Genomic DNA, 24,694 nt, shown 5'->3' with positions numbered 1-24,694 from the left:
ACACTCACCTGTCCTAAACACATTCTCTCAGCCTCTCCAGCCACATCCACACTTTGTGGTGTAGAAGTCCCTGCCCAGCCGGTGGCACCCTGGACCTGCTGTTCTGGAGTGCTTTCTGTCCTTTTTCTTACCTTCTTCGTGGAGGAGAATTTTGCTCTGCCTGTCCTAATGTGCCATCTTCCCAGAATTTTCCATGCTGTTTTGATTTCTGTAGCTTTGTCGTACACTTTGAAATCAGGATGTGTCCACCTTTGTTCTCTTTCAAAACTGTTTTGGATATTCAGGGCCCCTTAAAGTTCCATATGAATTTGTGCATCAGTTTTTCCATTTCTGTGAAAGGGCTGCTGGAATTTTGATAGGGATTGCATTGAATCTGTGGATAACTTTGGGTAATAGTGACATCTTAATATTAAGTCTTCCTGTTGATGAACTTGGGATGTATTGCTGTTTTATTTAGGTCTTCTTTAGTTTCTTTCAGCAGTATTTTGCAGTCTTCAGTGTACGATCTTTTATTTCACTGGTTAAATTGATTCCTAGATTTTGTTTTCTTTTCAATGCTATTGTAAGTGGGATTCTTTCCTAATTTCCGTTTCAGATTGTTCATTACTGGTGCATAGGAACACAACTGATTTTTATGTGTTGATCTTGTACCCTGCCTCTTTGCTGAAGTTGTTTATTAGTTGTAATAGTACTCATATGGATTCCTTTGGATTTTTATACATAGCTTCATGTCATATGCAAATAGAGATAGTTTTACTTCTTCTTTTCCTATTTGGATATTTTTTTATTTCTTTTTCTTGTGTAACTGCTCTGGCTAGAACTTTTGAATAGTGGTGAAAGCTGGCATCCTTGTCTTTTTCCACTTAGGGCGAAGGCTTCCAGGCTTTCACCGTTGAGTATGATGTTAGTTATGGGTTTTTCACAACTGGCCTTTATCATATTGGGAAAGTTCCCCGCTATTCCTGCTCTCCTGTGTATTTTTATCAAGAAAAGGTCCTGGATTTTGTCAAATGGATATTGTCAAATGTCTTTTCTGCTTGGGTTTTCCTTTCCCTTCATTCTACTTGTAGATATTACATCAATTGATTTTCTTATGTTGAACCACCCTGCTTTCCTGGGACAAATCCTACTTGTCCGTGGTGTATAATCTTTTTAATACGCTGTTGGATTCGGTTTTACGAGTATTGTAGTGTGGATTTTTGCATTTATATTCCTTAGGGAAGTTTGCCTCTGATTTTGTTCTCTTGTGATGCATTTACCGAGCCTTGGATCCAAGGTGATGCTGAGCTCACGGAGTGTTTTCTCCTCTTGGATGCCTTGAAGGTGCTGGTTCCTCTTCAGGTGTTCGGTGGAGTTCACCAGTGAGGCCGTCCGGTCCTCAGCTTCACTTTGCTGGATGGTTTTTCATTATTGATCCAATCTCTGCATTGGTTTTAGGTTTTTTGAGGTTTTTTATTTCTTCTTAAGTCAATTTAAGGTAATTTGTGTATTTCTAGGACTTCTTCCATGTCACCCGGATTATATGATTTATTGGCATGTATTGTTCATCGTGTTTTCTCATAGTCCGTTTTATTTCTGTAAGGCCAGTGCTGACATCACCGTTTTTATTTCTGATTTCAGTTGTGTGCATCTTTCTCTTTTTTGTCAGTCTACATAAAGGTTTGTCAAATTTAATGATTTTCTCAACCAGCTTTTTTTGTTTATTCTCTCAATTGTTTTTCTATCCTCTTTATTTATCTCCACCCTAATCTTTTTCCTTCTTTCTGCTCACTGTGGGTTTACTTTACTCTTCTTTTTCTAGTTCCTAAATATGTGAAGTTCGGTGTGCTAGTTTGAATCTGTTATGTACCCCATTGTGCCAGTTTGAATGTATTATGTCCCCCAAAATGCCATTATCTATGATGCAATCTTGTGTGGGCAGACATTTTAGTGTTGATTAGATTGTAATTCTTTGATTGTTTCCATGGAGATGTGACCCACCCAGCTCTAGGTGATAGCTCTGATTAGATAATTTCCATGGAGGCATGGCCCCGCCCATTTAGTGCGGCCTTGATTAGTTCACTGGAGCACTATATAAGCTCAGACAGGAGTGAGCTTGCTACAGCCAAGAGGGACACTTTGAAGAACGCACAGTTGCTGAGAGAACATCACAGGAGAAAGCCATTTTGAAAACAGAACTCTGGAACAGACCCCAGCCACGTCCCTTCCCAGCTAACAGAGGTTTTCCAGATGCCATTGGCCATCCTCCAGTGAAGGTACCCGATTGCCGATGTGTTACCTTGGACACTTTATGGCCTTAAGACACTTAACTGTGTAGCCAAATAAATCCCCTTTATGAAAGCCAATCCATTTCTGGTGTTTTGCAAAAAGGCAGCATTAGCAAACTGGAAATCCCATAAAAGACTATATTCTTTTAATCCACTTTTGTAGGGGCAGATGTATTGTGGGTGGGACCTTTTGAGTAGGTTGTTTCCATGGACATGTGACCCGCCAAACTGTGGGTGGGACCTTTTGAGTAGATTATTTCCATTGAGGTGTGACCCCACCCATTCAAGGTAGGTCTGAATTAGTTTACTGGGCTCCTTAAGAGAGCTCAGAGCTGACACAGACCCTGATGCCTGTAGACGCAGGCAGAAAGACATGTGGAGATGCTAAACTAAGAGACGAAGCCCAGAGTTTGCCCCAGAAAAGCTTAGTGAGAACCTAGAGGCTCTTAGAAGGAAATGCCCAGAGATATTTTGGAGACAGCCACTGAAACCACAACCAGGGGAGAAGCTAAAAGATGAAATCCAGAGTTTGCCCTGGAGAAGCTACGGGAGGACCCCCAGACACTTAGAGAAAAACATCCTGGGAGAAAGAAGCAAGGATGCACAGGAGCCGAGAGAGAGAGAAGTTAAGACAACACCCAGAGACATTTTGGAGAAAGCCATGGAAACCAGAAGCTAAACCTGGGAGAGGCCCAGCAGACTCCGGCCATGTGCCTTCCCATGTAACAGAGGAATCCCAGATGCCATCAGCCTTTTTTCAGAAAAGGTGTCCTACTGATGCCTTAATTGGAAATTTCATTACCTTAGAACTGTAAATTTGTGAACCAGTAAACCCCCACTGTAAAAGCCAGTCCATTTCTGGAATATTGAATTTTGGCAGCTTTAGCAAACTGGAACATTAGGTTATTAATTTGGAATCTTTTTTTCTGTTTAATATAGACATTCTTAACTATAAACTTCTTACTCAATACTGCCTTGGCTGCATCCCATAAGTGTTGGTGTGTATGTCTTCATTTTCATTTGTCTCTAAGTATTTTCTGATTTTCTTGTAATTTCTTCTTTAACCCATTGGTTGTTGTCACAGTGTCCCTGCTGCTATGACAGATACCACACAGCAGGTCGGCGTAAACAATGGGAATTCATTGGTTCATGGCCTCAGAGGCCGGGAGGCCGGCTTCCTCCGGGGCGGGCTTCCTTCTGGCTGGCAGCAGTCCTCGGGTTCCTTGGCTTTCACGTCATGTGGAGAAAGTCTCTCCGTACTCTTCTGGGCTCCTTGACTTCCAGTGCCCAGCTCCTCCCCATGGCTCCTCTCTGTGAGGCTTCCATCAACAGGATTAGGACCATCCTCGTTCAGCTGGGCGCTCCTTAACTAAGAATCACATCTTCAGAAGGTCCTGTTTGTGATGTGCTCATACCCACAGCAAGGGGATTAAGATAAAGAACATGTTTTTGCTGGGGTGCATAACTCAGTCTCCCATAGTTGTTTCAGATTGTGCTATTTAATTTCCATGTTTGATAAATGAAGTCCAATTTATCAATTTTTTCTTCTACGGATCATGCTTTTGGTGTCATTTATAAGAACTCTTCACCTAACACTGTGTCCAAAGACACAGAAATTTATGTTTCTTCAAAAAGTTTATGGTTTTTCATTTAAATCTCTCATCTATTTTGGGCTAATTTTTGTATAAGGTGTAAAGTTTAGTTAGATGCTTTTATTTATTTTGTCTATGGCTGTCAGGTTGTTCCAGGATCATTTGTTGAAATACCAGCCTCCTTTCACTGAGTTGTTTTTATCTTTGTCAAAAGTGAATTGCCCGTACCTGACTGGTCCGTTTCTGGGTTTTACATTTGATCTGTGTGTCTCTCCACCCATTGCTATCACAAGAGCTTGATCACTGTGGCTGTACAGCAAGATAAAACAGGATAGAATGAATCCTCCCACTTAATTTTTTTTCCAAAATAGTTTTAGGTATTCTCATTTCTTTGCTTTTCTGTTTAAGTTTCAGAACAAACTTATCTGTATTTTAAAAAAAAAAAAAATCTTGCTGAAGGCTCGATAGGAATTTCATTAAACCTATGAGATCAATTTGAAGAGAATTTACATATATTTTCAGGAATTTTCCAATCCATGAACATAGTATGTACTCTCTACTTATTTAAATCTTTGATTTCTTTCATGAATGTTTTGTAAATTTCAGCATACAGATCCTGTATGTGTTTTGTTAGATTTACACCTAAATATTTTCACATGTTCAGTGCAATTGATTTTATTTTAGCTCGTTGACTTTGTATCTGGTGACCTCGATGAACTCATTTATTGGCCATAGGATTTTTTGTAGATCCTTTGGTATTCTTCAGAGATAATCATGTCATCTACCAAAAAGGACAGTCTTATTTTTTTCTTTTCTAAACTGTATGCTTTTTATTTCCTTTTCTTGCCTTATTGAGTTGGCTAGGACTTCCAGGGCTATATTGATCGGGAGTGGCGAGAGCAGACTGTCCGTCTTGTTCACAGTCTTCAGAGGAGAGCAGTCAGTCTTTCACGGTGAAGTGGGACGTGAGCTGCAGGCTTTCGTAGATGCTCTCTGTCAAGCTGAGGAAGTTCTCTGCTATTTACCTAGTTTGCTAAGAGTTTCTTTTTATTATTATTAATATGAATGGCAGTTGAACTTTGTCAAATGCTTTTTCTCCATTGATTGATCTGATCATGTGATTTTTATTCTGTATCCTGTTAAAATGCCAGATTGCCTTGATTTGTTTTCAAATATTATAAACAGTCTTGAGTTCCTAGAATAAACTCCACTTTGTCATGGTATGTAATTCTTTTTACGTATTGCTAAATTTAATAAGCTAGAATTTGTTGAGGATTTTTGCATCTGTGTCCATGAGATATATTGTATCCAGTTTTCTTGATTGGCGCTGTCTTTGGTTTTGGTATCAGAGTAATTGCGGCCTCATAAAGTGAATTGGAAAGTTTACTCCTCTTCTGTTTCCTGGAAGAGATTGTGTAGGGTTGGTGTTAATTTTTCTGTAGATGTTTAATAGAAGTCTTCAGGGAAATCATCTGGGTCTGAAGATGGGGAGTGGAATTTTAATCTATGAATTTAATTTATTAGCTATAGGATTATTTACATTATGTATTCATATCGGGCGAGTTGTAGTTTGTGCTTTTCAGAAATTGGTCTGTTTCATCTAAGTTGCCGAATTTATGTGCATAGAATATATCAGTTTCATTTTAATTTATGTAGGATCTATAGTGATATCCCGTCTCATTCCTGATATTAGTAATTTGTCTCCTTTTTCTGTTTTCTTTGTCAGTCTTCCTAGAGTTTTATCAGCTTCATTGATTTTCAGAGAATCAGCTTTTTGTTTGATTTTCTGTATTTCTCTGTTTTCAATTTCATTGATTTCTGTTCTTGTTGTTATTGTGTCTTCTGCTTGCTTTGGGTTTATTTTATTCTTCTTTTTCTACTTTCTTGAGCTTAACATATTTATTTGAGACCTTTCCTTGCTCAATATAAGCATTTAGTGCTATGTATTTTTCTCTCAGCACTGCTTTGATGTTAGCCACAAATTCTGATATGTTATGTTTTCATTTTCATTTAGTTCAGTGTATTTTTTAGTATCTCTTGGAATTTCTTTCATCCATAGATATTTAGAAGTGTGAACTTCCAAGTATTTGGAGATTTTCCTGTTATCTTTGTGTGACTGACTTCTAGCTTATTTGCATTATGTTAAATTGTATGGTTTCAATTATTTTATGTTTTTTGAGGTTCGTTTCATGACCCAGGATATGGTCTATCTTAGGGAATGTTCCATGGGTGCTTGAAAAGAATGTGTATTCAACTGCTGTTTGGAAGAGTGTTCTATAAATGCCAGTTAGGTCCGGCTGGTTGATGCTGCTGGTCAGTTCTGTCTTCGTGACTTTCTGTCTGATAGCTCTCTCAGTTGTTGAGATAGGGGTGTGGCAGTCTCCAGCTATAATTGTGCGTTCATGTATTTCTTTCAGCACTGTCAGTTTTTATTTCAAGTATTGTGAAGCTTTGTTATTTGATGATACACATTCAAGATTATGTCTTTTTGGTTGATTTATCCTTTTATCGTTATGTAATGTCCCTCTTTTTTTCCCTGGCAGTTTTGTTTACTGTGAAATCTCCTTCATCTGATATTAACATTGCCTTTCCTGCTTTCTTTTGTTTATGCTTTCATGGTGTATCTCTTTCCATCCTCTTGCTTTCAGTCTCCCTATGTCACTGCATTTGAAGTGGGTTTCTTGTGTACAGCATATAGTTGGATCATTTTTTTTGTTTGTTTTCTGTATTCATTCTGCCAATCTCCCTTTCAGTTGGTATATTTAGACCATTTACATTTAAGGTAATTACTGATATTTACAGTTCAAGTTTCCCGTTTTATTATTCATGAGCTTTTTTGTTCCCTCTGGTTTTTGTTCCTTTTCCCCCTTTTTCTGCCTTCCTGTGGATTCCTTAAACATTATTTTAGAGTTCCATTTTGATATCTCTATAGTGTTTTTGATTGTATGTCAAACTGACACCACGGGGAAGGTGGTGGGTGTCTGTCTCGTTACCACTGGGCAGGGCTGGAAGTTCCCTACTGAGCCTCTGCGGGGTGTACAGACCCCCCGTGGACATTTGCTGACACTGGGGAAGGGGGGGAACCTCTTTCACCGCGAGGGGTGGAATCCCGGATCCCCACCTGGCCTCCACAGTTGTTTGGCTGGGGTAGGCAGATATTGTCAGGAATGCTTTTGTCTTGCAAGGCCACTCATTTCCCAGTTTTTGGGGGCCAGCAATAGCAGGTTTTTCTTGGGGCTTTGTCTGTACTCATTGGTGTTCTGGGCCACAGGACTTAACCATTGCCCAGTCCAGGATATACAGGAGGCAGAAAGGAGACCCGGTGGCCTCACCACTGCGGTCGCGGTTACTGCTTCTAGGGGGAGGGGCGGCCGGTAGCTGAGCCCTCAGCTCTCGGGGCTGCTTAAAGGGTACCGGCGGCGGGGGCTCTTTCCCGGAGGCGAGGGCGAGGCGGAGGACTTGGCCGGGTCCTCGGCGAGAGGCGTGCAAGGTGTGGAGGGCGGCGATAAGGACAAGACACTCTTCATCCAGTAGGAGTATGCGCCAAAGAGATTTATTCAGGGGTGATTACAGGTTATATAGGCTGGTAAGAAGGGCAGGGCTGGAAAGGAGGTGAAGCAGCCTTAAATGGCAATACTGAAGGGATAGGGGCTAGGATTGGTTCTGAGAGAACGCCGGAGCCGTTGCAGCGGGGCGGGGGTTGTTCTGGCCACGGTGCATGCGCGCTGGCGGTGGAAGGAGTGGCCTTGGCACCAGGGAGTGAGTGGGTAAGATAAGGAAGTGGGGAAAGGGCAGTTGGGAGAAAGGCGGTTTCCTCCGGCAAGCCTCCCCTGCCAGTGGCATTTTGGGTGAGGAAAAGGGAGCTGCCTTGACCTCGCTCCCCAGGCTCGGGGGGGCTGCAGAGGGCACTCACGCCCGTACCTACTACCCTCCCCAGGGGGTGATATCAGGTCCCCTGGCCCAGGCCTGGTAAGTCGAGGTACAAGCTCAGTCACCCGCAATTCCCCTTTCTTTTCTAATTAGAGGAAGAGGCTTTACCGGAGAGGCCCACTACGGGTGAGGGAAGGGGGAGGTTAGGGAAGGGAAAAAGGGGTTGACGGTGGCTCAGCGAGGCTGGAACTCAGTGTTGGTGTGGTGCCCGGGCGCTTGACAATGGCTTTGCTGCAGCGGGCTGGGTGAAGGTGAGGGGTTTAAAGTTCAGGGGTTCAGAGAAGCTGGAACTCGAGGTGAGAACGATGTTCAGGTGATTGAGAAGGGCCTCGCGGTTGGCGAGTCGACCGGTGGCGTTGAGGTTGCGGAGGGTTGGCTGTCATCTTGGAGTGGGGGGCGTCAGAGGTGGCGAGTCGCTGATACTGGATTTGCACGAACGAGGAAAAATGGCATCCGTTTGTTTTCTTACAAGCTGGACAATTTTGCGGATGAGGCAGGGTCCTAAGATGAGAGCTAGAATAATTATTAATAAGGGGCCAAGAAAAGGAAGGATGTATGGGAGGATGGGAGTGAAAAAACTGGACCAATAACTGGTGGCTTCACGATCTCTTTTACGCTTTTCCAGTCCCTCTCGGACCCTTTTCAGGCTGTCCTCGACGAGACCTGTGGAATTGGCATATACACAGCACTCTTCTCCTAGGGCGGCGCAGAGGCCTCCTTCTTTGAGGAGGAGAAGGTCAAGACCTCGGCGGTTTTGGAGCACTACCTCAGAGAGGGAATTGACAGAATTTTTTAGATGGTAAATAGCGTTTTGTAAGTGATGAATGTCCTCGTCAACAGCCGCCCTGAGGTGAGTTAGGGCGGAGTCTTGACTGGCTAGTGCAGCGATTCCGGTGCCAGTGCCGGCAAGACCTAGGAGGGAGGCAATTGTGAGGGCGGTGATGGGCTCTCGCTTTTGCAGTGGGGCAGAAGCTGCAGTTGTTTCCAGACGGAGGAAGAAGTCTTCTTCGCTGTGGTATAAGACCCTAGGGATAAGGACAATTAGGAGGCAAGTTTCTTTATATTCATTGATGACATTTGTGCTGAGACAGGGGGTAAGTCCTGTAGAGGAGCAGAGCCATTGGGAGGAGTTATGAGGAATGAGAAATTTTGCCGAGCTGCTGGGAGATGAGTAGCTGGCACAGGCAGTGAGGTCGGGAGAGTTACTGGAGCGAGGGCGGACGCACTTTCCCGTATAGGAGACTGAATGAAAGGTCAGGGGGACGGCAGAGGTATTCCAATTGCATTCCAAGGGGCTGTTTTCTGTGCTTTCTGAAAAGGAGAGGTTGGAGGCAACGGGCTCGTACAGTGAGGAAGAGGTAGAGAGGCAAAGCCAACAGGATGAGGTAAAATTGGGGTTGGAGGAGTTCACTGAGGTAAAGGCGGCTTGGATGAGGCTGAGGAGGGGAGAGGAATAACGAGAAGGGGGCAGAGGAAGCTGGGGTGGTGGGGTTTGAGATGTAGTTGAAGTGCGTTTAGCCGGAGCTAAGGTGCGGCTGGAGGGCTGTGGAAAAAGAGGGTTAATGACCTTGTTGGGACTAATGTTAAAGGGCTTTTTTATAATAGTATCTTTCTTTGGTTGGTTTATTGCCTCCTTTCTTATGAATATAAGGGTTCCCCGATCGAACCCCGATAGCCAAATTCGGAAGCCCCAAGTTTGACCGAGTAACCAGGAGGGATTAGTGGGGAGCTGCACTGTAAGATTAAGATGTGTGCAGGATCCCTTACTTTCTTGGCCGAGCCAGTTAACAGTAGGGAGTTTGCACCCTGTAGGGGTCCATTTTAAGGTAAGGTAATGATTAGGAACAGGAGGCTTCCAATTAGTGGCTAATGTTTCACACCCTCCGTATGCACAGTAGTACTCGTTGGGGGAATTACAGTACGATTTTCCAGGATTTGAGGATGGGCACATGTAATATTGGGCCTGGGGATTACTTACCTTTCGAGCGCAGGTTTCTTCGACTCTGGAGACAAAGGTGGCGAAAGGCTTACTCGGCTCCTGGAAGAGCTTGGTAAATTTATTAGGCCGACAGGCAGAGCAGTTGGCAAATGCTCGTAAGGCGATTCCCCAAAGGATAGGCCAAAAGGCGGCAGGCGCATTAATATAGGCAGATGCGTTTAGAAACGCTCCAGTGCCCATATAGGCTTCGGGGGGATGATAGACTCTAAGGGCTGCGTCTCGCTCACTTTGCTTAGCTGCTTCCGCCTGGAAGTGAGCACGCTAGTCAACAAACTGACCGGGGTTAAGAATGGAACGGGCAAGCGAGGCCCAGTCTTGGGGGATGCAATAGTCCATGCCGAGATCCTGCAGTATTTGGGAAGCGTATGGGCTACCTAACCCGTCCTCCCTGACGGCCCTGCGAAGCTGCTTGATAGTATCTGAGTCAATGGGATACCAGTCATACGGTTTCTGTGGGGTGGGGGCAAGGTTAAGAGGAAAGCAGCGAAAAGCACGAGAGAAAGGAGGACGCGCCTGCAGAGGGCCTGGCGCGGGAGTGGGGGTAGGGGGAGCGTTGCCCCAAGGGTTGCCTTGAGGTGTAGAAGGCAGCCAGGGGTTGTTAGTCGGCAGGGTGGGAGGAGCGGCGGCAGCTGCCGGTAGCGGCTCCGAGGGGGAGCTCGCCGGAGGGGGAGGCGGAAGTGGGAGGCCCCAAGCGTCGCAAGATGGCGGCGTGGTGGGCGTGGCTAAGACACAAGATGGTGGATCAGCCCCGCCCTGTGAAAGGGCGGGGTTCAAGTCATAAGATGGTGGACTAACTCCACCCTGTGGAAGGGCGGGGTAAAGCGTATGCGGTTTCCGGCCCAGCTTAGGGCTGACGTCATCGCCGGAGCATTTCCTCCCCTCGATGGAAGAAGGAGGAGGAAGTTCGCCATCTTGGCGTGGCGCAGTGTTATTTTGCTTTTTGGGAGTCACCTCGAGCGCGTTGTTAATCTGCTCGACTAAGGACTCCGTGTCCGAGTCATGATTTGAATTAGTATCGCTATCTGAATCTGTTGACTGGGTTGATAGGGCCTCCTTGGATTTAACGGGGCCTCGATCAGGGGGGAGGGAGCCTTGAAGGCAGGAGCGGACGGTTATTAAGGTGGGGAGCAAGCCGGGAGGGAAGCGCTTGCTCTCATGTTCCATGGCGTTAGTGACTCGATCAATAAGACGATCATAAGTAACAGGGTCCCAAAGATGGCAAGTGGTGAGCCATGGGTTAAAGGGCAGCAGGAGGTCCCAGTATACCTGCAGCTGCCGGACAGACACTTTACAGCGATGCGTGTCTAGGAGACCCGCCAGAGCGCGAACTTGGGGTGCCTGGCACGTAGATATACGATTACCCATAGCTGAGGGGGGAGGAGGGGGGATTGCTCCCGAGCCGGGCCGGCCCGGCTGGCGGGGAGGAGGAGGAGGAGTTGTTTACCGAGCAGAGAGAATGAGATAAACTGTGGCCGCAAGGCCGAAGGAGACGGCGAGAGCGGAAAGCAGTGTCCTTTGGCAACGGGAGCAGTCAGGGGGGGCGGTTGCAAAGAGGCACACGGCACCAAATGAGGAAATAAAAATACAAAGAACTACAGCAAAGTAATGGAGGGGAAGAGGGAGAGTGTTAGGAGGAACGGGGGTCATAGAAGTGCGCATACAAAAGGACGCACACTCCTACTGGATGAAGAGAGCGTGGGGGAAGGGAGGAGCGGCTTCGGAGCAGTGAACCTCCCACGGCTCCAGAAGCGGCGAAGGAGAGGCGGCCCTACCTTGCAGGCGAGGAAACGGGAAGCTGGAGAGGCGTCCGGGCGAGCGATCGACCTGCTGAACTGTTGTGTGGAGACGCTTCCTCACACGGGGCACCAGTTGCGGTCGCGGTTACTACTTCTAGGGGGAGAGGCGGCCGGTAGCCGAGCCCTCAGCTCTCGGGGCTGCTCAAGGGGTACCGGCGGCGGGGGCTCTTTCCCGGAGGCGAGGGCGAGGCGGAGGACGTGGCCGGGGTCCTCGGCGAGAGGCGTGCAAGGAGGGCGGCGATAGGGACAAGACACTCTTCATCCAGTAGGGGTATGCGCCAAAGAGATTTATTCAGGGGTGATTACAGGTTATATAGGCTGGTAAGAAGGGCAGGGCTGGAAAGGAGGTGAAGCAGCCTTAAATGGCAATATTGAAGGGATAGGGGCTAGGATTGGTTCTGAGAGAACGCCGGAGCCGTTGCAGCGGGGCGGGGGTAGTTCTGGCCACGGGCATGCGCGCTGGCGGTGGCAGGAGTGGCCTTGGCACCAGGGAGTGAGTGGGTAAGATAAGGAAGTGGGGAAAGGGCAGTTGGGAGAAAGGCGGTTTCTTCCGGCAAGCCTCCCCTGCCAGTGGCATTTTGGGTGAGGAAAAGGGAGCTGCCTTGACCTCGCTCCCCAGGCTCGGGGGGGCTGCAGAGGGCACTAACGCCCGTACCTACTACCCTCCCCAGGGGGTGATATCAGGTCCCCTGGCCCAGGCCTGGTAAGTCGAGGTACAAGCTCAGTCACCCGCACACCACCACGTCAGTCCCTAAGGCCAGCGCCCAGCATCGCCCCCTCCTCTCTCCAGCATGAAGAGATCACTGGGGTTTGCTCTGCTTGTTCTGTCCTTAGCTTCTGGCTGTACTTAAAACCAGAACCTCTCATTCCCTATTTTAACTATGAAAATAGTTTTATCTCTTTTCTCTCACTTTGGTTTTATTGAAATCAATAATATTGTTAGATTTAGACCAGTTTCTGATTTGGGGTTGGAGTGTTTCATGGCAACAATCATCTCTTCTCTCTGCATTTATTTACAAAGAACTGTAGCCTTAGCTGAACACGTAATCATTGGAAACCGCCAGCGAGCGTTATTGCATAGATAACACGATATTCAGATTTCCTTGTTCACAGTGTCCACAGAATCACGTCTCAGAAGGGCCAGTTTAAAGACTATTTTCCTCCCAGACTTATTTCTTGGAGTACCTACTCCCAGGATTTGTATAAAGTGTACTGTGTGTATAATCTTGCTCATATTTATTTTATTTGGAAGAATAGCTCACTGTTAGCAGCAGACGAGGCCTGAGCACACACCTGTCACGGGACTAGAAATGCCTGCTCCTGCCCCAAGAGTCCTGACTTGGGGCCTTTGGTGAGCAGGAAGCGGGAGCCCCTTGGGGCTTCAGTCCCCTTTGCAGTGTCTGAGAAGGCTCGTATGTTTAGGGCTGTTTGGGTTTTGTCTTTTGTGAGTTGCCTATGGAATCACTCACCATTTTCTTTGTCTTACTAATCTGTAGAGCACTTTACATATTCTGGATACAGTTCCCTTTTTGGATGCATATATTGCAGACATCTTTCCCTCTTTTTATTCCTCTAATCCTGTATTTTAATGAACAGAAGTTCTTAATTTTAATGTTGACTAATTCATCCATTTCTTTCTTTTATGGTTAGCACTTCTGTGTCCTGTTGGAGAAATGTCCTCCTACCCCAAAACCACTGACAAAGACCGTTTTCTTTCCTCTTCACCAAGCTGCCAGCCTTACTCCTCCCACGCCCCTGGTGACCTTGAAATCGGTCCTGCGGTGGTGGGACTGCCGAGAAAAAACAACTCGGACTGTAGGGAGAAAAGGGAAAATGCAACTTCAGACTTGCCCTGACCTCCCCCCTTCTCTCCCTGCACCCAGCTGCACCCGAGGGGCCCTGAGGAGGCGGCCCCCATCACCTCCTCCTTCCAGCCCTTGCAGACTCCAGGGGGCCTCAGAAAATCCCTCCCCCAGCCCAGCAACGCCCCCTCCCACCCTGCAGCCTGCAGCCCCCGCCCACTGCAGCCCTCACAGCCAGCCAAGCCAAGGAGAGTCATCCTGGCCTGTTACACACTGTCCCGGGTGGTTTTTTCTTTGAAATCAGGAAGATGTTCTCCTAAAAGCATTGCTGTTTTACCTTTCCATCTACATTTATGATCCACCTGGGATTGGTTTTTGGTTGTGGGAAGGTGGAGGACAAGGCTTACTTTTTCGTGGGGAGATTCAGTTGACTCATAGCCATTATTTTAAAGGACCGTTCTCTGCCTACAGGTGACTGGGCAGGTAGCCTTCACTGCTGAAGGTGTTTTTGCTGAGTGAACAATTCTAGGCCGGGAGTTGTTTTCCTTCAGCACTTGAGGGTGTCATTCCATTCCCACTGGCAGCTACTATCCTGGGGAGCGGGCCTGGGGCAGGGGCCTGGCTGGGCACCACTCCACAGCTGGAGGGCGATGAGCTCCTCCCGTCTTTCTGGAGACGGGGCTCGAACCAAGCACAGGGGCTCCTCCTGCCCCCCAGATCTGCTGGAGAAGGATGTTTCTGGCTCTTAAGAAGGTGGCAGCAAAATCCTTCCAGGCACGGGGTGCCACCATTGCCTTAACTGGTGGTTGCTGGGGCAGCACTGTTGGGGCGCCCCTCAGACCTGGCAAGTGTGACTTGAGCCCCCTGTGTCCAGTCTGAGGGGACCACAGTGTGCTTGTGCACAAGGGCCGGTGGCACCCAGCCCCAAGTCCCCTGAGGGCCTCAGCCCAGATGGCCACTGGCCTGCCCGGCAGACACGTCCAGGGAGCCCTGACGGAGCACGGCATGGAGGGTCCGTGCGGCCAGTCTGCCTCACTGCCCCTGCCTCACGCCGCCCCCGGCAGGGCCACCCTCGAAAGCAGAAGGAAATACCAGCACTTGAGGCAGCTCTGCCCCAGAGAGTTGTCTGTCTGTCTGTCCCTGGGGAGTGTGCACATGCAGGACGACTGAGAAGAAGCCGCCGCGTCACTGTGACTCCAGCTTGTTGGTCCTTCTCCGTGCCCAGCCCACAGGCCTGTGGAGGGCTGTCACCCAGGCCTGCCCAGAGGGGCCGCTGCCCACGCCACCCGGTTTAAAGCAGAGCCATGTGCGGGCACTGCTGAGAAGCCCAGTGGCCCCTTTCAGGGGGTGCCCCCTCCGTGGTAAGAGGCACCTTACACGGGTCTCCAAGGAGGCTGCTACCAGTTGAAATGTGATACAGCGAGCCCTCACTGCCAGCACTGGCCGCTCCTGTACCATTCCGTTTTGGAGGTTGAGCTACACAGGATGCATTTCCATCCTTGTTGTTGTGTTCTAGGCCCTGTCCTGCTGCTGACTAGTGATGGCATCAAGCAGCGCCTTGGCTCTGCCGCCCTGGACAGGTAGGTGGCCCCGCCCAGCCTGAGGCCGTGCACGTCCAGCAGCACTGCTGTGGGCAGCCGTGGCCTGCAGGCTGGATGGGCACCAGAGGCCACTGAAAGAGCTCCTGCCCCAGCCCCCAGCTCCAGGTCCGCTCGGAACTGGGGCACGGTGAGGGCACTTCCTGGCCTCTGCCCGGCTCCCAGGGTGCCCCTGTCCAGCCTCAGCCCCTCACTGTCATCTGGGCGGCCCGAGGTGGCCACTGCTCCCTGTCAGGACTGCTGCAGAGCTGAGCTGGTCACCACCAGCCTCAGGGCCCGGGCTCTCCTGAGAAGAAGGGTTGGTGGGAGAGCAGGCAGGGGCCCAGGGCAGTGGCATGGCCCCCCTGGGGAGAGTGCAGGGGCAGGGCTGGCCAGAGAGTGAGGAACTCCCCTCTGTGCCTTCCAGCATTCACGAGTACCGCCTGTCCAGCTGGCTGGGGCAGCAGGAGGACATCCACCGCATCGTCCTCTACCAAGCGGACAGCTCGCTGACGCCCTGGACGCAGCGCTGCATCCGCCAGGCCGACTGCATCCTCATCGTGGGCCTGGGCGAGCAGGAGCCCGCGGTGGGCGAGGTGAGTGGGCCCCTCCTCAGAGCCCCCTTTTCAAACACTCAGGAAAGGGGAGAATAAGCACTAGCACCCAGATCCCTGCCGTCTTTGTTTTAGAAACATTTTGCCTTTTTCCTCGCGGTAGTTTCAGCACAAAGCGTGCAGGTGCTGGCCCACAGCCTCTTCTGAAGTCGGGCCTTCCCCCTAACGACACTCTTACTTGGTGTGCGGGTGGCACCGTTTCACCGACTTGACATCCTTTGGAATCTACTTTTCCCACAAACCAAGGTGTTAGAGCCTAGCGCCTCTCAGTCCATGCAGCTTTTCTCTCACTCCTGGGGCTGCCCAGTCTCTGTTGCAGGCGACAGCCGCCCGCAGCACCGTCCCCCTCACCCCCTCTCCCTCACTTGCCGGAGGACTTGCAACCACGCGTCAGCTGTCACTGTCACCAGGGCTGGCTGCCGCACCAGCACCCGCCGGCCAGTCCACTCCTCTCTCTCCGGGGCAGGGGCCCGTGGTGTGGCCACGAGGGCATTGGGGAAGCAGGGGGCGGCCCTGCTCGCACCCCTTGGCCCGGGCCTGCTCTGGGCCTCCCTGATGCCCCCGCACCCCCAGCTGGAGCGTATGCTGGAGAGCACGGCCGTGCGCGCCCAGAAGCAGCTGGTCCTGCTGCACCGCGAGGAGGGGCCCGCACCCTCGCGCACCGTGGAGTGGCTCAACATGCGCGGCTGGTGCTCCGGCCACCTGCACCTGCGCTGCCCGCGCCGCGTCTTCTCCCGGAGGGGCCTGCCCAAGCTGGTGAGAGCCCGCAGCGGGGCAGAGGCGTCTGGGGTTGCTGCCCCTCCTGCCTTGCCCAGAGTGCGGACAGCTGCTCGCCAGGACCAGCAGCCCCAGCTGGGCGCCCGAGGGTCGTCCAGTCTCCACTGCTCGGCCTGCTCGCCGGGGCCCCCAGGAGGCACAGCATCGTCTGGCTGCCTTCCGGGAGCGGGGCCCTTGCTGCCAGGCCTGCCCAACCCCCCGGCCCCGCGGTCTCCCGGTCCCTGCAGCCCCCCGGGGACCCAAGCTGAAGGCCCCAGGGCCGCAGGCCAGCAGTGCCCTTACAGATGGGTCAGGAAGCTGGCCCCATCCGGGCAGGGTCCTGGGGCGGGCCAGGGGCTGGGGTAGGCCACAGCCCACCCCTTTCTCTGCTCCCCTCACAGGTGGAGATGTACGAGCGCGTCTTCCAGAGGCCCCCAGACCGGCACTCGGACTTCTCCCGCCTGGCGCGGGTACTGACGGGCAACGCCATTGCCTTGGTGCTGGGGGGCGGGGGCGCCAGGTGAGCCCCTCCCTCCTCCTGGCCTCCCCATGTTGGTGGCAGGTTCCTTGGCCTGTCCCTGCGTGTGTGCCTCCTCAGCCCATCCCTGGCCCACAGGGCAGGGCTCCTGCCTCTGTCTGGCCCCGCGTGGATGTGGTCATAGGGTGGGGAGGTGGCTGGGAGCCCTGTGGTGACAACGTGGGTCTCATTTGCAGCTAAGTCACGCAACACTGTGCACTAGTGGTTACTCTTCCGTGCTTGGAGTTGCTGCCGTTTACGTTCGCTCCATTTTCTGGGTATCGTTGCCCCCAGGTGCTCTGCATTAGCCCACCACGTTGGGCCCTGGCAGACAGACCCTCTCCGCATGGGTGCTTCTAGGCATGCTCAATGCTGCCACCCAGGAGCCACCTCTGTCTCTCCTGTGTCAGCTCCACTTACTAGGTTGTGTGTTTCCTCTTTTGCATACTTGCTCTCATTTTGGTGGAATACAACGTACTTGAGTGATTTCCCTGAAAGATGCATGGGAGGTGCAGTTTTTTGGACCAGGCATAGCAGAAAATGTCCTTTTTCTCCCTCATCCTCGAGTGATAGCTTGATGGGGCTTGGAGTCCTGGGACTCATTGAGGCACGATCCCATTGTTTTTTTACCTTCTGGTATTGCCTCTGAGAGGTTCAATGCTATTCTTACTCATGAGGCCTCTTTTTTGCTCCCTCTGGAAGTTGTAGGAGGTTCTCTTAATTCTTGGTGTTGTGAAATTACACAGTGATGTGCCTTGGTGTGGTTCTTTTTTTATTCATTTTGCTGGACTCCTAGTGGGCCTTTCAAATTTGGAAATTCATGACCTTCAACTCCAGGAAACTTTTTATTATTTTTTGTTTTTAATAACTTTTACTTCCTCTGCTTTCTCTGTTCTCTTTCTGGAGCTTCTACCAGTCAGATTTTAGACATCCTAGATGAATCATCTACTTGTCATATTTTTTATGTCCCATATTTGTGTGCTGGTCCTTTTGTTCTGCTTTCTGGGAGATTGTTCTCAAATGTATCTTCCCATTGATCTTTTCTGCTAAAATATTTCTTATGTCTGAACTTTTCTTTTTCATAGTATTCTCTCTGTTCCACTGATGCAATATTATAAGGCTCGGAGAATGCTGGTGGCGAGTCTTTGGTTGTTTGCTTCTGAAGGTCCTCAGTGTGTGTTCCCTTAGGCCTGGCTCTGTCCCCCACTGCATGGTGAGGCTGTCCCTGGTGGGGACTCTCCGAGGGGCTTCCCATTACAGTCACGCCACACCTGGCTGAGCTCTTCCCCATCAATGCCCCTGTCGGTTCTTTCCTGGTTTGGGTTATTAAGAACAAAACTGCTAGAACCAATTGTGTACAGCTCCTTTTGTGAGCATGTTTTCTTTCCTCCTGGACATTAACCTAAGAGTAGAATTACCAGATGTTCTGGTTTGCTAATGCTGCCATTATGCAAAATACCAGAAACAGATTTGCTTACAGTTTTATGGCCATAAAAGTGTCCAAACTACGGCATCAACAAAAGGAACCTTCACTGAAGAAAGGCTGATGGCGTCTGGAGCATCTTTCAGCTGGGCAGGCGTGTGGCTGGCATCTGCTGGTCCTTGGTTGTGTCTTAGCTCCTTTGCATCCTTAGCTTAGCTTCTCCAAAGTCCTTCTGTCCACACTTCCAGGCATCTCTGACAGCTCCCAGAGTTTCTCCAAAAGTCTCCCTCAGCTGCTCCAAGCTCCTGTCTGTGAGCTCTTACGGGACTCTGGTTAATTAATTAAGACCCACCCTGAATGGAGGGGTCCACATCTCCATGGAAATATTTAATCAAACGTTTCTACCCTTATCAACAGACTAATCAGTCTGCCCCCACAAGATTGCATTAAAGAATATAGCTTTTCTGGGAGACATAACAGATGGAAACTGGCCCACCAGGTCGTGGGGTGGCTGCACCGTTTCACACCCTCACCAGCAGTGTGTGAGAATGCTAGCTACCCCATGGGTCAGTCTTTTTAACTGTAGCCTTCTGCTGGGTTTGCAGTGGCATCTCACTGAGGCTTTGATTTGCATTTCCCTGACTCATGACGGTGAGCACCCTTCCATGTGCTTATTGGCCATTCCTGTATCATCCTTGGGGAAGTATCCATCTAAAATCTTTACCCATTTTTAGTAAGTTGTTTGTCTTTTACTGTGGAGTTGTAGGACTTCTTTGTATATTCTGAATGCAAGTCTTTTGCCAGATACATTTATTGCCGACATTATTTACAGTCTTTGGTTTTTCATTTTCTTAATGGCATCTTCTGATGAGCAGTTTTTAATTTTGATGACGTGCAGTTTTCCAATTTTTTAATGGTTATTACTTTTGGTAATAACCAAAAAGGGTCCTAAGAACTCTTTGCCTATCCCAAGGTCACAAAGATCTTCTGTATTTTCTTCTAGAAGCTTTCCTGTTCTAGCTTGTTCATGTAGGTCTACGATCCATCCCAAATAGATTTTCGTGAATGGGGTGGGGAGGGAGTCGAGGTTCATTTTTCTTCCATTTGGTTAACTAGTTGCTCCACCACATTTGTTAAAGGCTTTCCTTTCCCTGCTCACTTTTAGAGGTACTTTTATCAAATATGAAATGACTGTATAAATGTGGGCCTGTATTTGGACTCTGCTGTGTTCCACTGATCTGTTTGTTTCATCTTTAAAGATAATGCTGCATTTGTCTATTTCTCCTGGCTGAGGTGCACCGGGCCTCTGCTCCCCGTGTAACTGGGACATTTTTGGCTGAGTGCTGGAAGTTATATACAAAAGGCCTCTGCTGCTGGCTGGGCTTGGGGCCCTGGCCACCCCTCATTGCTGCCCGGCCCGTCCGGTTTTGAGACAGTTGGAAGCAGGCTCCCGGGCCCTATGAGACTGGTCTGCCCCCAGCTCACCCTGTCGTCCAGGGCCACCCCTTCCCAATGGGTCCTGCCTCCAGTTTTTGCCCCACGCCCACCTCTTGGCTGTCCCTGGGGTCATCGGGCATCTGGGTGGAAGCAGCCCCAGTGCCAGGCCTGCTCCCCGGGTGGCCTCTGACCTGCAGCCTCCTCCCTGCTCTGGCTGCTCCCAGCCCAAGCTCCCTCTCCCCAGCGGTCTGCAGCTCTCCGAGGGCAGGAAAAGTCTGCAGGCGCCACCTCGGGCCTTCTGCCTCAGCCTGGCCGGGTGCCCACTCCCTGCCCCGGTGTCTCCGTTGGTGCAGAGGCTGCGCCCAGGTAGGCATCATCAGGGCCCTGACGGAGTCTGGCATCCCCGTGGACATGGTTGGAGGGACGTCCATCGGGGCTTTCATGGGTGCCCTGTACGCCGAGGAGCGGAACTACAGCCAGATGCGGATCCGGGCCAAGCAGTGGGCTGAGGTAAGGGGGGTGGGCTGCCTCCACCTTCCTGGAAGACCCCAGGGTCCAGGCGGGGCAGCTGGGGCTGTGCCCCCACGGGTGACAGGAAGGCTCGAGAAGGATGGCTCTGGATGAAAAAGCACATGAGGCCGGTGCCTGGTGCTGGGCCGGCGCCCTCTCCGTCAGACTCTGTCCCCACCATTTAGGCTTCTGGGGAACAGAACAGAGCTCTGGTTGGAACCTTGAGTGGGATCAAAAGCAGTTCTGTTCTCCTTTTTAAAAGAAAAGCGAGTTCTTACCCCGCATTGCTGGCTGCCGGCCAGTGCTCCTGGAACAGGGCCCTCAAGGCACCACCACACTCACCTCTTGGGGCCAGAAACGTCCCTTTCCCTACAGCAAGTCACGTGGTCACTGCCTTCAGCGGCACAGGGCAGCCCCTCCATCCGGCAGGACCACCCGGGGCTGCCTGCAGCTGCTGCCAAGCCCACCACAGGGACCGTCTCCCTCTGGGTTCCTGCCAGCCCCCCAGGGACAGACCTAGTAGCCCCTGAAGGTGAGGGAGCGTGGACACCTCGCACAGGCCAGCCTTCGCCGTGGGGGCAGGGGCCCCAAAGGTAGAGGACACTGGGATGCCGGCACCCCAAGACCCCTCCCTTGCTCTGCCACCGTCCCTTCCCCCACCCCACAGGGCCCGGGAGGCCTGGCAGGGCACGGGGTCTGCCCCCCTCAGTCCTCAGAGCGCAGCCTTGCGCTAGGACAAGGGGTGGGGTGGACACCCAAGGCCCAGGCACCCACACCTGGGGCTGGTGCTCCTGCCCTGCCCTGGGTGGAGTGGGGCCGCTGAGCTCAGCCCGGCCCAGCCCCCGAGGGGCGTGTGCTGTCACACCCAGCCAGGGAAAAGGGCGCAGTGGGGCTGCATCAGAGGCATGGGTCCTCGCTGACTGCAGAGGGGCCCGGGCAGTCCTGGGCCCGTGTGTCCTCGGCAGCCTCGTGGCCTCCCTCTGTACTGGGGGGCAGGCTGCCAGCCCCGGGCGTTTCCACCCACATGGCACTCGTTGGCACCCTGCTGCCTCAATGCAGGGCGGGTTGCTGGAGGTCAGAGGCCTCCGGGGCATCTGCCCTGCTCCCTGCACACTGTGGGGTTCAAGCCATGACTGCGAGCTGGTCTCCACCCGGAGGAAGCAGCCCCCAGAGGAGAGCAGGTGGCCTCGGTGTGACCCCTGCTCTGTCTCCTGGGACCCCCGGGCCCCGACGTGGGAGGGCGTGAGCCGGCAGGGGTGCACTGTGCAGCCCGGCCCTGGGGCCTCTGCCGCGGCCACGGGGAGGGGGGGGCGGGCGTCCTCAGCCTGTGCCGCCCCCGCCCCAGGACATGACTTCGGTGCTGAAGACAGCGCTGGACCTGACCTACCCCATCACCTCCATGTTCTCCGGCGCTGCCTTCAACAGCAGCGTCTGCGGCGTCTTCAAGGACCGGCAGATCGAGGTGCGGCGGCGCCCGCTCGGCCTCCTGCCCTTCCCCCGCCGCTGCTGGGCCGGGCGCTGAACCCCCGTCCTCCCCCGCAGGACCTGTGGCTCCCCTACTTCACCATCACCACGGACATCACGGCTTCTGCCATGCGGGTGCACACGGACGGTGAGGGCGGCACGCGCGGGGGACGGGCGGGAAGGCGCAGCCCGCACGCGGAGCGGGGAGGGGCGCGCGGGCGGGCGAGGGGAGCGCGGCGGCTCCTGTACCCCGGCGCCTTCCCCGCCCGCAGGCTCCCTGTGGAGGTACGTGCGCGCCAGCATGTCCCTGTCTGGCTACATGCCCCCCCTCTGCGACCCCAAGGACGGACACCTGCTGATGGACGGGGGCTACATCAACAATCTGCCAGGTAGGTGCATGAGGCGTTGACTGACTCCACAGGTGGCCCCGTGTCCATCCGGAGCACAGACAGCAGAGCAGAAGGGGCGCTGAGGGCGGGGAGGGAGCGCCTGTGGGCCGCGGGGGCGGGTGGCGGCGGCACCGCTGGGTGCACGGCCTCCCACCGGTGGAGGGCTGACCCAGGGGGACCTTCCCACATGGCCCCTGGCCGTGCTGGATGAGGCCGTCTTGGCCCTGTCCCTGGGCTGGTGACCAAGGCCGCGTCCCTTTCCAGCTGATGTGGCCCGGTCCATGGGGGCGAAGGTGGTGATCGCCATTGACGTGGGCAGCCAGGACGAGACGGACCTCACCAACTACGGGGACTCTTTGTCAGGCTGGTGGTTGCTCTGGAAGCGGTGGAACCCGCTGGCCGTGAAAGTCAAGGTGGGGGCTGGGAGGGGCCGGCTGGGCGTGTGAGGGGCTGACGCCAGGCTGCTTCTGCATCTCAGCTGCTCACTCCTCTCCCCAGAGTAGGGGGTGTGCAGGAGAAGGAACCACTGTCTCCTTTGTCGGGGGGGGGGGGGGGGTGGCCCCAGGTGAAAGCTGCCCAGCCGTGACTGCAGGTGTTGAACATGGCGGAGATCCAGACGCGCCTGGCTTACGTGTGCTGCGTCAGGCAGCTGGAGATGGTGAAGAATAGCGAGTACTGCGAGTACCTGCGCCCCCCCATCGACAGCTACGGCACCCTGGACTTCGGCAAATTCGACGAGATCTGTGTGAGTGTCGGTGGAGTCCCCAGCCTCCCCTCCCAACCTCGGACAGCTCTGCCCGATGCCTCCTCAGCGCCAGAGCTGGGGTGCTGGGCGGCCAGTCCCCAGCGTCTGGTCACAGGGGCTCTGGGTCCGCACAGGAGGTGGGGTACCAGCATGGGCGGACGGTGTTTGCCATCTGGGGCCGCGGTGGCGTGCTGGAGAAGATGCTGCAGGATCGGCAGGCCAGCAAGGCCAAGACCTGTGACGTGAGTGTCCGGGCCAGCGGCTCTGCACCCCACCCCCGCTGGGGACCCCACCCTGTTGCCTGGCTGGCCTGGAGCCCACTGCCCTGTAGGCGCCTCCTTGGGAGTCAGAAATGGGGTGGGAGGGCTGTCTCCAAGTCTTGGCCACACACCCTATCCCTTTGCGGCCCCCAACCCCCCCGGGGCTGGCCGAGTGGTTTCCATCTTTGCAGTGTTCATGGAGATGTCGAGTGGGAGTAGATAACAGTCTGTGGGGGGCGATTACTAAGATTCTGCCATCTTCCACACACATACTTCTCCTCTCCCCAGTCTTCCCAGACGGCTGAAAGCCCCAAGTGGGTCTCCATAGCCCACTCCAGGGCTTGGGTCACAGGGCAGGCCAGACTAGCTGTGCTGCTCCTCAGTCTCCGTTAGAGGCCCGTGGAGCAGGCCCAGCACCCACCTGTGACTGAAGGGGTGCCTGCCCCCCATGGTGCTGAGAGGGAGGAGACAGGGAAGGGGCTCAGGGAGGGGTGTCTGGGGCCCTGAGAAGGGAGCAGCCCTCACTCCTGATGTACCCTATCCTCACCTGCCCAGGTCCTCACCTGCCCCAATGCCTCTTTCACGGACCTTGCTGAGATCGTGTCACGAATTGAGCCTGCCAAGGCGGCTGCAGTGGATGGTGAGTCTTTCCCAGGAGGACGGCTGAGGGTGGCAGTGGACGGCATCCCCTTGTGACCACCACAGTGCTGGGACAGGCTGGACTTGGCTTGGCTTCCAGCATGGAGCCTCCCAGCCCTAGAACTGGCCTGTCCCCACCTTCTCCCACCTGTCATGGCAGTCCTCTCCAGGCCCAGCCCCCTCCTGCTTTCTGGTGCTCACCTGTCCCCAGCCCTTGGGGAGGACACCCCGGTCTGGGTGCCATATGACTGCTAGGCCAGTGCTTCCCCTACTCACCCCAGAGAGATGGGAGCAAAGGCTGCCTGTGGAGGGCACACCCCCTGCTGTGCTCCATTCTGGGGTCACTGGTGCCAGGGGCTGTCAGCCAGATGGCAGGTCATCTCCTGAACAGCACCCAAGCACCCCCCCCCCAGGGCTGCCCCAGAGATTGCAGGGGGCCCAGGCCTGGGTGCCTCCCACCACCCACCTGGCATTGGGCCCACCTCTGCCTCTGCCCTTGGGGTGGGGTCTGGCTGGGCTGGACCATGAGGGATCCCGGTGGAAGGACCCTCTCTGTTCAGGGGCAGGCAGGGCAGGGTGGGGAGAAGGATGGAAGGCCCCTGGGTGCCAGGCTGGGGAGTCAAGGGATGCGCCCACATACTTGACCAAATCATCGTGGCCACCAGGCTCCCCTTGGGGTCCCAGGGCCTGGGGAGGGCCTTGTGACCTGGCTGGGCTGGGCTGGCCCCTGGCCGTGTCCTGTCTCTGAGCTGCTGGCAGTTCCTGGCAAGGCTCCAGCCTGTGGAGGGGACAAGACACTTTCCATCTGCCCAGATGAGTCTGACTACCAGACTGAGTACGAGGAGGAGCTGCTGGGTGGCCTCAAGGACACCTATGCCGACTTCCAGACTGCGTCCCCCGAGGAGGACTCGGACTCAGTGAGCTCCTCCCTCTGAGGCTGGGAGGGCAGGTCCCTGCAGCGTCCCGGGTCCCTGCTC

General features: G+C 53.0%; 1 protein-coding gene across 11 annotated transcripts in view; it reads left to right on the top strand.

Annotated features, from left to right (window-relative positions):
• PNPLA7 (patatin like phospholipase domain containing 7) overlaps positions 1–24,694 on the top strand; it is a 116,214-nt gene that overhangs the window by 91,109 nt on the left and 411 nt on the right. For 7 of the 11 annotated variants that reach the window (XM_037797680.1, XM_037797679.1, XM_037797683.1 and 4 more), the window contains 13 exons: positions 14,903–14,966; positions 15,391–15,559; positions 16,151–16,333; positions 16,735–16,853; positions 20,064–20,220; positions 21,566–21,682; positions 21,763–21,832; positions 21,957–22,073; positions 22,338–22,486; positions 22,666–22,818; positions 22,953–23,060; positions 23,634–23,718; positions 24,477–24,634. In XM_037797680.1, the coding sequence (XP_037653608.1) occupies positions 14,903–14,966; positions 15,391–15,559; positions 16,151–16,333; positions 16,735–16,853; positions 20,064–20,220; positions 21,566–21,682; positions 21,763–21,832; positions 21,957–22,073; positions 22,338–22,486; positions 22,666–22,818; positions 22,953–23,060; positions 23,634–23,718; positions 24,477–24,634 (1,649 nt within the window). Of the gene's footprint in view, positions 1–14,902; positions 14,967–15,390; positions 15,560–16,150; positions 16,334–16,734; positions 16,854–20,063; positions 20,221–21,565; positions 21,683–21,762; positions 21,833–21,956; positions 22,074–22,337; positions 22,487–22,665; positions 22,819–22,952; positions 23,061–23,633; positions 23,719–24,382; positions 24,635–24,694 lie in introns of those variants that run through there. The other 4 variants (XM_037797681.1, XM_037797689.1, XR_005210668.1 and 1 more) reach the window with 3 other exon arrangements.

The sequence above is a fragment of the Choloepus didactylus genome, chromosome 10 (genome assembly GCF_015220235.1).
Source record: "Choloepus didactylus isolate mChoDid1 chromosome 10, mChoDid1.pri, whole genome shotgun sequence".
Classification (NCBI taxonomy): Eukaryota; Metazoa; Chordata; class Mammalia; order Pilosa; family Megalonychidae; genus Choloepus; species Choloepus didactylus.
Note: the sequence above shows the minus strand (reverse complement) of the source record. Positions and strands in the feature narration are given on the sequence as shown.